At 33.9% G+C, this 12,264-nt stretch overlaps 5 protein-coding genes across 5 annotated transcripts; 3 read left to right on the top strand and 2 right to left on the bottom strand.

The window, feature by feature from the left end:
* Positions 1 to 238: 238 nt before the first annotated feature.
* RO3G_11182 (uncharacterized protein) lies at positions 239 to 447 on the top strand (the record flags this gene model as incomplete). The annotated part of the gene is made up of 2 exons (XM_067665766.1): positions 239 to 252; positions 351 to 447. The coding sequence occupies 2 exons, from the start codon at positions 239 to 241 to the stop codon at positions 445 to 447; spliced, it is 111 nt and encodes a 36-aa protein (XP_067521867.1).
* A 1,787-nt stretch (positions 448 to 2,234) lies between these two features.
* RO3G_11181 (uncharacterized protein) lies at positions 2,235 to 2,447 on the top strand (the record flags this gene model as incomplete). The annotated part of the gene is made up of 1 exon (XM_067665765.1): positions 2,235 to 2,447. One exon carries the CDS (start codon positions 2,235 to 2,237, stop codon positions 2,445 to 2,447), a length of 213 nt encoding a protein of 70 aa, XP_067521866.1.
* A 2,929-nt stretch (positions 2,448 to 5,376) lies between these two features.
* Positions 5,377 to 6,523, bottom strand: RO3G_11180 (uncharacterized protein; the record flags this gene model as incomplete). Its single annotated transcript, XM_067665764.1, has 5 exons — positions 5,377 to 5,806; positions 5,883 to 5,974; positions 6,058 to 6,214; positions 6,275 to 6,345; positions 6,413 to 6,523. 5 exons carry the CDS (start codon positions 6,521 to 6,523, stop codon positions 5,377 to 5,379), a joined length of 861 nt encoding a protein of 286 aa, XP_067521865.1.
* A 732-nt stretch (positions 6,524 to 7,255) lies between these two features.
* On the bottom strand, positions 7,256 to 7,543 carry RO3G_11179 (uncharacterized protein; the record flags this gene model as incomplete). Its single annotated transcript, XM_067665763.1, has 1 exon — positions 7,256 to 7,543. The coding sequence occupies one exon, from the start codon at positions 7,541 to 7,543 to the stop codon at positions 7,256 to 7,258; it is 288 nt and encodes a 95-aa protein (XP_067521864.1).
* Positions 7,544 to 9,686: 2,143 nt separating this feature from the next.
* Positions 9,687 to 10,997, top strand: RO3G_11178 (uncharacterized protein; the record flags this gene model as incomplete). Its single annotated transcript, XM_067665762.1, has 2 exons — positions 9,687 to 10,604; positions 10,758 to 10,997. 2 exons carry the CDS (start codon positions 9,687 to 9,689, stop codon positions 10,995 to 10,997), a joined length of 1,158 nt encoding a protein of 385 aa, XP_067521863.1.
* Positions 10,998 to 12,264: the final 1,267 nt, after the last annotated feature.

Here is a 12,264-nt window from a genome sequence, read left to right as displayed (position 1 = left end):
GTAAAAAAGCAAAGATGTTACCGGTAACGTAAAAAAGCAAAGATATTACCGGTAACGTAAAAGCACAAAGATGTTACCGGTAACGTAAAAAAGCAAAGATATTACCGGTAACGTAAAAAAGCAAAGATGTTACCGGTAACGTAAAAGCACAAAGATGTTACCGGTAACGTAAAAAAGCAAAGATATTACCGGTAACGTAAAAAAGCAAAGATATTACCGGTAACGTAAAAGCACAAAGATGTTACCGGTAACGTAAGTGATATATGCTGTGTTAGCCAGGTCCGTCTCCTTTTCTCAAATGAAACACCGATGTGTCCGGGAGTCGTAGACCGGAATGAACTTATATATAGGTCGGATGGTTATTTGCCTCTGAGTGCTGGTCGTGCTGAGACTGAAATGGAAATGGAAGTTGAGGGTCCTCAGAAGGATCCTTATCCTAATGCTTGATCAGTAGATATTCAAGATATTAATGGTGGCCTTATGTATTTTTTGAAGAATAATGGTGGTCCTATTTAATTTGTAGATGTATAACGGAGTGGCTGGCAGTCAATGAAAAGCATAAAAGGATTTATAATTTTTATTGAATAAACAATATACAGTCTTCTCTTTTCTTTTTATTGTATTTCTTTTTTCACTTACTTTACGCCTTTAAAGTCAATACTAGTTTTCTTTTTCCTGGCTACTGTTTTAAATTTCAAGCTATTCAAGGTAAAGCATAATCAGGGGAAAAGCATATATCATAAGTGGTAACGTAAAAAAACAAAGATGCAATCGGTAGCGTAAAAAAACAAAGATGCAATCGGTAACGTTACCGGTAAGACATAACCAAAATAATGTAGCAAGATAAAAAAAAAAAGCTGTTGCCGGTCATAGTTTTCTTTTTTTCTTTCTCTCCTCTTTTTCAGTTTATCATAATGTCTAATAGTGTTGGTAAATTGAAAGCTCATTTTTTATTGAATAACAGTCAATTAACAATATAGAATAACTTCTTTTGACCATAAACAAAGATCTAGAATCTTTTTCTCTACCTTTAAACTGGAAACCTGGAACAGACTTGATGAGCAAGTTCCTATTGCTTGACCAAACCGTAATAAATCTGATTGTCAAATCTTTGCTTGGTATATGAATTTAATATTTTACAGATATTAATGCTAGTTTTAACTAACAGTTACAATTATTGTAGGCAACGATGTCCCTGATGACTTATACACAGCAGGCCAAACTGACTGGGTAGGAAACCAGAATGCATTCGTTATTTATACACCAAAGAATGAATGTGACGATAGATTTATTCCAGTAGTTGTTAATATTCAGAATGAACTTTGCTATACCTCGTTGTCAGAAAGCATTCGATATTGTACACTGGTGTATGAAAAATATAAAGCTTTGCCAACCGTTTTAGTTATCTCTATTAATGATGAGTCTAGTTTAGTCAACGATGGACAGCTTTACGTTGATGAACATTCATCTTTTACGCGTATTAAACCTGATTTTTGGGCAAAGGACTGCCTTGTTTTTTTCCCTAATATATACTCTGATAAAGCTTTTTCAGATGCTTTTATTACTTTGTGCCATTTTATATCTAACCCAAACAAAACTCTTTCCCTCTCTTTTGATGCTGAACAGCAATTTATTGGTTTACTTTGTAAAATCACAATGAGAAAAAAGAATTGACACGAATAAATATAGCATAGTTTTATAACACGAATTTTCCCCCCTATTCTTGTTGTCTTTTACGTATTCGCTTCTTTGCTTGATAATATGAAGCTTTTAGTGACGCTTTTGACTTGTAGGACTTAAAGTAGCCTTTTACTTTTCCTGCATCAAATATTTTAGCCCAGTTTCTGACTTTCCCTTTGCTGAAGTTTTCAATGAAGGTCATATCTTCGTTAGAATATATGATTTTTTGATTTTCATTTTCTTCAGATTTATGAACTATAGTTGAATCCAATATATTTTCCTCAAATTTCTTCTGTTGTTGATCGATAAATCTAATTCCATCTCTTGCATATGTTTTTGTAGTTTTAATAACATTAACTAGATTGTCATCTTCTGAATCAATGATTTCTTTAAAAAGTTTTTTTGTTTCATTGAAGACTTCATTTATCGTATCTTCTTTGTCCTTTTCCACACCACCTTCTCTTAAAAAAATGTCTTTTGAGATTGAGTATAAAAGATTGACTGTTGGGTCAAATCGTTGACTTAGTGCCATTAAAGATGCCTCTTGGCTTATCATGAAGTATCCTAAAGCTGCTAGTGGCTCCATTGGTTCTTGCTTGATTTGCTCTTTTATGGATTTAGCAGATATTAAAAGAAACTTTTTGGCCCAAAATTTGGAACTTGACTCTAGTAAAAATCCATTACTGCTGGTACCAAATTCTGCTTCCAAAGCAATACTAGTAAAACCATTGATAGCAACAACAAACACAATTGGCAGGAGTTTATAACGGCTATAAACAAATGTACTGTATCGTATTAACCTTGAAATAAAGTCCTGATTAACCTTGTTTTGTACTTCAATTAGTATTGGGGGTGTCGCGTCGGTTATTTTCTAGCTTTGAGACATAAAGCGCATCGGATTTGCTACCATCCACCCAGTCAGTTTGGCCTGCTGTGTATAAGTCATCAGGGACATCGTTGCCTACAATAATTGTAACTGTTAGTTAAAACTAGCATTAATATCTGTAAAATATTAAATTCATATACCAAGCAAAGATTTGACAATCAGATTTATTACGGTTTGGTCAAGCAATAGGAACTTGCTCATCAAGTCTGTTCCAGGTTTCCAGTTTAAAGGTAGAGAAAAAGATTCTAGATCTTTGTTTATGGTCAAAAGAAGTTATTCTATATTGTTAATTGACTGTTATTCAATAAAAAATGAGCTTTCAATTTACCAACACTATTAGACATTATGATAAACTGAAAAAGAGGAGAGAAAGAAAAAAAGAAAACTATGACCGGCAACAGCTTTTTTTTTTTATCTTGCTACATTATTTTGGTTATGTCTTACCGGTAACGTGAAAAAACAAAGATGCAATCGGTAACGTTACCGATTACATCTTTGTTTTTTTAAACGTTATATTTTATTAAAGGTCCAATTGAGCGCTAAAAAAATAAAGCATATAAGTATCAGCCCGTACCAAATCTGTTTTGCTCATAAAAATAAAATGGATACTTCAATAGGACCTAAAATTATATATGGCATTATTTAATAATATATGCCCAGAGTTTATATACTTTTCACAATGTAGATATTGATATAAGTACTACGCATATGGCGAAATGCCCACAGCATTATGCAGATGGCTAAATGCTATTTTCTATTATGCAGATCTTTACATAATTTAATATAAGCACTTGCTCCTCATCTACCAGTATATTTTGATAGATATACATTTATGTTAATAAGTCTACATTTCCATATACTCACACTATTAATCGTTAATAATGCTTGATTGCTATACAATGATTATCTTTGGAGCACAACATACGCCTCCTCCAGCTTGCAAAGCATGCGAAAAAAGAGTACGTTCGAAGATAATGTTATAGCAATATATGGGATCAGATGTAACTATCCTGTGAACAATAACTTTGTGTTATCTCGTAAGAATAAAAAGACTATAAAATTCAACGAGACTTAAAAAAGTTATATTTTTATTTAATATTATTGTCTCTGGTATTTATATCCTTTTCATGAAGATTCAATTAAATCCTTTTCAAGATACTTTAATTAATTATAGCTGTAGACCTAGTATGAATAAATTTTAATATGAAGACCTGTTTCTGGTTATGCAAATGGATTGTTTATAATTATTAAGTAGATCTTAATTTTCATTTATGTCGCATTGCATCAGGAGTTATATTAAAAACTTACATTGAGTTAAAGGAGTGGAATTAGTTATGACCGAATAATAGAGAAAAGACTGTAATAAATCTTTGTAAAGCATTCATTGCTCTGATTTCTTATAAATTGAATATGAATCATGTTTAAAGTATGTTGAGATACGACACTATCACTATTAGATTCATTCTATAAAGTAAACATGAACAATAAATAAGTCATGATCTTTACTATTCATCATTTCTGTAAATGAATAGTAATGGATCAGGTACCTAGTCAATTTTGATCTGACCGGAGGCATTTTATATAAACATACCTTTCCTTTCAATGAAGAAGGGATAAATCTCCCAGATCAGTTAAAGAACAATAAGAGCTATACAAACAACGAATTAAAAATTTTCATAATCGATTCAGCGGTCATTCTTCAATCAAACATGTCAATTATTGGATCTACGCTCATAACTACTCATTTACCCGCCAACTGATAGAAGAATATAAACAGTAGACTTTGTAATGATTTATTTTTAACAATTAAGATTGTCTTAAAAAAGTTCAGTCTCCAAAAGTATTCTTTGGTTTATTATTGTTATTTCTTAATTACTTTACCAGAACATAACAATTACAACAACGGCAGTTCAATCCAACCTTATTCGATAATTATTGTTAGATCAATAATTTATTTACTTCATTGTCCCTTGATTTGTCAAGAAGACAGCCGCTATTGATTATCCACTATTCTTCTTTATCTTCCATATCATTCTTTTAACCAATCAATTGAAATAGCACTAAAGTCCCAGGCATTCAAAAAGTATAAATACCCTCAAATGGTTTTTTTTTTATTAATAATGCAATATATAATCTTCAGTTTCACAACTCTTGTCTTTTATTTCATATTTGGCAAAACACGGTTAATGCAAAAGCAAATTGTCGTGTCAAATTAATATAAAAAAAAAGTCAAGGGAATGATATTTAATTGCTCTGGGCATTACTAACTACTAAGCAATAAAATTGTATATCAAACATGAAGAAAACTACTTGGGTTTACTGAACGGTATAAAACGGCCTCAAACGGAACATGCCCGACCTATCTTCCTCTTCTGTCAACTTTAGCATACTACAGTTGATGGCAGTAGATAAATTATCTTTTGGTAAAGAAGAAGTAAGTGCATTATCACTAATAGCTTTCATATGTTCTTGCTTTAGCATCGCAAGATTCTTAGCAGTCTCGGCAATCAAGCACTACAAAAATAAAGGTCCATTAATACCTGTTTTCTTTTTTTTTTTTTTTTTACCTAAAAGGAGAGCCTCTATTCGAGATATTTACCTTAAGCGTCCAATAAAATTTGATCGTATATGGAACTTGTTCAGCTCTTTCGTCAAACGAAGGATTTATAGTATAAGTTTGTTCTAACCATAGTTCACAGAGTGGCCCTTCTGGGACGTGTCGCATAGACCAAAGACGAACAGTTTTTTCTATTTCGTATTTTACGTTTGAAATCAATAAAAAGTGGTACAAGTCAATTGTATTCATCTTTTTATACCTGCTGCATGAATAAAAAAACTTTCACGTTCTTGAAAGTTTTTAATGACCCAAAAGAGTAATTGTCTGCAATAGCTTTAAGCATCGATAAAGAACCAAATAAGCCTTTGTGATGATCAAAGCTACTTTTTGAGTTGGCACTGCTACCAAAATGGCCTGATGTTTCCAAAAGCAAGATCTCTAATTTGTTGAAGCCATAAAGACTTATTATACCGTCTGCCTTGTATAAAGTTGATTCATCGCTTTCAATTTCAGATTTATTTGTTTTCTTTGACATTGCTCTGAGCCGAGTTTCACCCACTTTGAATTGTGGCACACCAGTATCATTTGCTATACAGACTGCCTTTAAGAAAGGATAAAGCAAAATGTCGTTAAACATGGCTTCTCCGTCTTCGATATCTTGGATTGTACTATAAATGGAATGGCTGTTATATAGTGTATGAGTTCCTTGTTTGATTCATATCCTGGATAACATGTAAAAGAAAGATTAATTTGCTTTACCTGGAGCGAAGTACCTCTTCCAAGAAATCAACAACATTATCTTCAGCATTTGGCAATTGTCTTAAGTTTCTTTTGAACTCGAGAATATTCGGCTACAAGATCGGTTTTATAAAGAAATTACAAATTATCAATATCATTGAATCTATACTGTAAGTTGAAGAATATAGCCACTTACGCTGTTCACAACAAAGCTAACGTAATCGGCTACAGTGTTAGAGAGAGGGTACGATACTTCATCATGAATATCTTCATGTCGGTTGTATAAATCACTATCGAGGTTCGGTCGCCAGGAGACACCTTTCCCACAGCGAATAATATCGTGGTATTCAGGACTATAGGTAATGTAAGGTTTGAGTTACCAAATATTAATCTGTTTTTGATTCTTTGCTCACCTGAAAGGATGGAACTTGTTAATGTTTTCTGGATTTCTTAAAAACAAAATCCATTTTTTCCAAAACCTATCCTACAAAAGAAAAAGATGAAAAATTATAACTCTAATTCTATGAAATTCAAGATAGTACAACATTTACTTTCCCAATCTCCTCTTCTTCAGGCTCCTTCTTCTCACTCTCTGTATCCTGGACAGTTTCGCTACTAAAATTTGGTCTCTTTCTCTCAATACCATCAGCATTCTCTTCCATCTCATGTGGTCTCTTGACATTTCTATTATTACTACAACTGGTACTTGTTTCACTACCATAAAACTAACAATGGCAGCAATTAGTGAATTGAAGAAAAAGAAAGTGCACAATTCAAGTTACTACATTATTGTTTAGGGTGATGTGTTTGTTACGGTCCCCGTTGATAATAACTGAGTTATTGTAGACATGCTGCTGCTTTTTTGGCTTAGCTAGATTGGCCTTCATGGTAGCCCTGATGGGCTGAATAATAAAAAACCTGATTAATGTGCTTTAAAATTTTGTTAATAGCAAAATTGTCAACATACCATGTCCTGACTTTTCAGAAGCAAAATGTATTCACTACGATGCAAAACAGTGCTTATTGAAGCGCACGAAAGTTTGTTGAAACGCTTTTTACGCTACTTCAAGCGTATTTTTGTTTTTCTTTTTAAGTTGTTCTCCACATTTTTTTTTTTGCAGGTAAGTACTGAAATAGAGTGGATCTACTTGGCGAAATCACTTTTTAAACTATACACAGCCTGAGTTATGCTGTTAAAAGACGTAACGAAGCGATATTATATGACTTCCATTTTTCTGCATTATGACTGTAATGGTCGTAAAATAGATTCCTTTTCATTAGTTTTTTTTTTTTTTTTTTTTTTTTTTTTTGTTATTTTTGCTTTGCAATCCGTGCTAAGTGTGATAATGTCAAAGAAACCTGAGGTAGAGAACTGGGAGGAAACACCCTATGTATTAGCCTTGTGGTAAACGGCGATTGTTTTCTTTGTGAATCTTGAGGATTTGCCTAGTGGCTCTTGCTACTACTTCCTGAGGCCAGAATGGATGGTCTTCAAAAATAAATTTCCAGTGAAGTTGCCATAGAGAGAGCAGCACAGAAGCGATGATATCCAAATAGGTCACAAATAGTGAGGGAGCGACTTCAAGGTCAGAGGAAGGAGGGAGTTGAATGAGGCTATAAGTCAACTTGGCAGGATCAACAAAAAAGCGAGAAGAGATCGTTTGCCAGATGTCATGTTTCATTAGTTTTTTAAGCAATTACAAAGTGGATTATATGTAATTTTTCATTTTTTTTTTTTAAAAAAAAAAGACGCTCTGCAACACACTTTTTTGTTTCTTTCTTGAACTATATTTTGCGGTTATTTTTAGAATAGATAATTTGCGACAACAAAAAAGAGACAGCTTATAATTCGATTTTAGCATTTTTATTTTGCTTATGGATGACTGAAATAAGCGCTATGCGGAGATTGTTTGCGCCATACTGTATTCTTTGTTTAATATGATTGTATCTAGTACTTATATCCTTTTTCTTGTAAGCTAAAGGGACTCAAAGCCCTTCAAAAGGTTTTCACTGTAACCAAGGCTTGCTATAATAGCAAAAAGGAAATAAAGCGAAGCTCATTTGAAGATACAAAAGAATTCAAAACAATAAAAATAAAAATTAATAGATATCGAAGAAAAACTACCATTTAAATAAAAACAAAAGAAACGAAGTTATGATGGCAAAAAAAAAAAAAAAAAAAAAAAAAAAAAAAAGAATAGCTAGTAAATAAGATTTATTATTGAATATAACAATTTTTGAGAGACATGATAATATAGACGATAGATTCTATTGACATTATTCATGAGATAGCAATGACTGAGAAGACCATTTAACCAACAAGTTTTAATCAAGTAACCAAGTAATCATATAGCTATTTAACCAAGAAGTGCTCAAACAAATAACCAAGAAACCAAGCAACCAATCAATCAAAAACATTCCATTACATTTCCATAGCCATATCCATATCCCCTATCCCCTCCCCCATCTTAGAGTGTTAGCTTACCTACTATACACTTATACTTAGACCTGTTGGCGCTACATCCTAGAAAGTACCCAAGGCCAAAATAGTACTTGCATGTCTGGACGCCTAGATGGATCAAGCCTTTACTGCAAGCAATAGGCAGCTTATCCATAATGAAAAACCTTGGTTAGTTGCCAGAAAGTCAATCCCATACTAAAGGAATGCAAGAGTGTCGATCCGGGATATAAAACAACAACAGTACACCACTCCAGGTAGGTTCTGGCAGCTCTTCATGACAACCAGAGCAAGGCCCTGAATCGTACCCTGTCTTCAGCGATGCAAAGCAGCGGTAATGGCTCATCAAGTTACCCAAAATAGCTTTTGGTTCGATACCTCCTAACAAAAGCACAAGCATTTATTCAGAATAACCGCATGGACTCCCCAGGGACCGCAAGCAATGGGTGAGCCTGTTAGCACTCGACAGTCCCGGTACTGTGGGCAGCCGACCCGAGAGACTGCAACATTTGAATCACCAAATGAAGTGTTAGGTTACAACAAGCGGACCAGAGAGCATGGAAATGGCTGCTGAAAGCAACGAAATCTTGAACCAAAACGAGAGTCCACCTCGCAAAGAGAAGAAAGAGTAGAGGATAATTTGTAAAGAAAAAAAGAAAAGAAAAGAAAAGAAAAAAAGGGAAAAAAAGGGAAAAAAGGGGAAAAAAGGGTCTTTTTATACTTTTTTTGTTCCTTATTGTTTGTGTTTGGCTTTCAATTTTTTTTTCAGTCATATCATAAACCGACCAATAAGAGCCAATGGGTAATGTAATATTTATGCAAGCTATTGTGTTCAGAACTCATCATCGTATAATATGTGCTGTTTGTACGAGCCAGTTAATATGAAGTATGCTAATCAGATAGCCTTTTATGAAGTGATAAAGATTGTCACTGCTTATCTGAATGGGGTCAAGGTTCAATTCGGAAGCAAAATTCGAATGTTTCTTAACTTGCTCTTAAAGAAGAACGAAAGAATCAAGGTGCTGAAAAGCGAGATGAAGAAAAACGGGGGAACAGAGAAGGAGATTGCGGCAACTATAAAGACAATAACAGAGCAGATAAACAAGGTCAAGCTGGCTATATCGTCAAGAAACACTGAAGATATGCCTAAAGAGTTTTTCTCCTCAAATGGTTTAGATAAAATTCGTAGTCTTTTTGACTCATATTCGATGGATTGTCGATTTGCGAAAAGCTCGATCTATTACGACTGTAAAGATAACCCTCTCAAACTCATAAAAGCGTACTATAGACTATCAATCATGTGCGAAGCGCTTCAAAACAAATCATTCAATTGCTTTCCATTAAAAAAGGGCCTCATACCATCGTACATGACGATTGATACGTATATTTTAAATGCTCAAATCTTGAAGAATTCCATCATCAGCCACTTAGATAAAGAAGTAGTATGGGGAGCCGTTCTTGATGTTACATCAAAGGCGATGAAACCACAAAGAGAAAGAAAGGTCACGAAGTTTAGAGGTACGATATACACAGATGGCGTAGGTGTGTCGGTATTAAAGCAAAACTATGATACGAAGAAGAAAGGTGGCAGCAGTGGCGGAAAACCAAATTCTATCGAAGCAGACGAATTCCAGTACATTGAGGAGTTGGGGAAAGAAGATTTGTTGGCTGGTGTTGGCAAATGCGTATTAATTGATCCTGGCCGTCGAGACCTGCTTTACTGTATGCATGAAAAGAGCACTGTTGAAAATAAAATGATTTGCCGATATACAAGCAACCAAAAAGCAATTGAAACTAAATCCAGAAAATTCAGAAAACTCAGGAACAACTTGAAGAGAGACGAAGTGATTGCAGCCGAGCTTTCCCTGTCGCATTTCAAATCTTCAACTGTCAACAAAGACAAGTTTGTCGAGTATCTTCAAGAAAGAGCCAAAGTCATCCCAGTCATGAAAGCGTACTATTTAAATGAAGATCGTCCTGCAGCAGAAGATCAGGGTGCCGATGGTTTCTTACCCTTTAGAAAAATGAAGTTCTCAAGTTTCATCAATCAGCAACAAGCAGACAAACGGCTAGCCAAGAAGCTTAGAGAAAGGTTTGGGAATGATGCTATCTTAATACTTGATAATTGGTCGGCAGGAAATATAAAGTATCATGAATCCATTAGAGGCGACGGAATGAGAAGAATGCTAGCCAAAGAAGGCTTCCAGGCGTATCTCCTTGACGAGTTCCGGACTTCTAGTCTGTGCCCTTCTTGCCAGAACGGTGAACTTGAAACGTTTAAAAAAGTACAGAATCCTAAACCATATCAAAGAGAAAAGTATCCCATTGCAGATCGTCAGGCCTTTTAAGGTAAGTGCTTTTTATACGCAAGTAAAAGAAAAAAAAACAACAAGCTTTCATAATTTCTGCACAGATGCAAAAACCAACAATGTTTAAAGGCTGTGACGAGCACAATAGAAGTTACTGCTAAAGTTCCTCTTCGTCGTCTTTGGAATTGTGATATAGCCGCTACATTAAACTTTAGACACATCCTTTTTAGCATGCGTGCAAATGGTGAAAGGCCAGAACGTTTCTGCAAATCGAAGAAACCTCTCTTCACCGGCTCTAAAAGAAAGAATATGTCATCGTCATCAGCTAGCACTAGTCAACCGACGAAAAGACAAAATAATCCTTTATAGTTAATGCTTTATTAATCCCAGATACAGTGTAAGTCTTTGAACAGTAATATAAGGAGTTGCTCGTCAACAATTTTTTGAACATGTGTCTACAAAAAGAACCTGCATTGTCAAATTTGCTTTATTCACTTGTCTCAAAAAAAATTTGGCTTTCATCTCTTTTATCTTTAAGCCGTCTAACTTATTTTATTAAATCGTCACATTTTTAAATTAAAACACTGTGATATCATTTATAGCGAGTGCGTATTGGTATGAAGATCAGAAAGTTTTCATGCTTACTGTGAAAATAAAATAAGCGTAGTTTAATTTTATAATATGACATAGTAAAAGCAAAGGATAAATCAGTATTAACAACAAGTATTGCTTTTTTCTTTTTATCGATATGAAGGGCATCAGACTATTGTATAGGATCAACGATAAATTAAATTTTGTTTCACAAAAATACCATAAATTATTTCGAATCTAGAACTGATCAACATCGTATTGCATTGTTTCGATGGTGACTGAAATGCATATTGTGCTGATATACTGTTGAATGCAAAGAGATAGTTATTGATATATCATTTATTCCTGTTTGCGTCTTTATTAAATTCATGCTGAAGCATCTTACTGCTAGTAGTTAAATGAGAATGAAAAATCAAAGACATTAACAGCAAGGCTTAAAATATTTGATGCTGATATTTTGCATCATGCTTTTAATATATTATAATAATTTTGAACTATAGATTTACCAGCAACTTTTTAGAAAAGGTAGCTAATACCAAATTGTTCATAAGAGCTGGGTTACAAGTCAGCAGCAATAATAACTATAAATTGCTTAATCCCTGACACATTCCTAATGTTTAGGATAAAGTCAAGAAGTAGTATAAAAATAGTAAATTGAAAAATAATCTTAGCTGCGGAGCCTTATACAAACCCAAAGCTTTGGTAAATCATTTAATGGCCAATAAAAATGAAAATGATGTTAGCGCTTTAGAAAACGATTGCTTTAATTGTCCCATTAAGTTGTTAAAGTGTCATAAGATACCACCTTTAATATGTCCAAGTATTAATATTCGATTACGTGTAATCAGATCAAAAAAGGAATAGAACAAACTTGCGGGGATAATTAAGAGACGCGACTCAATTTTTTAACAATGTTTCAGGGGATGGGTTAACCGCGTTTCAGGGGCAGCGTCGGATACTAAACCTTTCGGAGTAGGTAATCCCAAAGAAGATCACAGTGATGTCAAAAATAAAACATACAAAATAAACTTTTTTACAAAGTTAA

The sequence above is a fragment of the Rhizopus delemar genome, genomic scaffold (assembly GCF_000149305.1).
Source record: "Rhizopus delemar RA 99-880 supercont3.9 genomic scaffold, whole genome shotgun sequence".
In the NCBI taxonomy this organism is placed as follows: Eukaryota; Fungi; Mucoromycota; class Mucoromycetes; order Mucorales; family Rhizopodaceae; genus Rhizopus; species Rhizopus delemar.
Note: the sequence above shows the minus strand (reverse complement) of the source record. Positions and strands in the feature narration are given on the sequence as shown.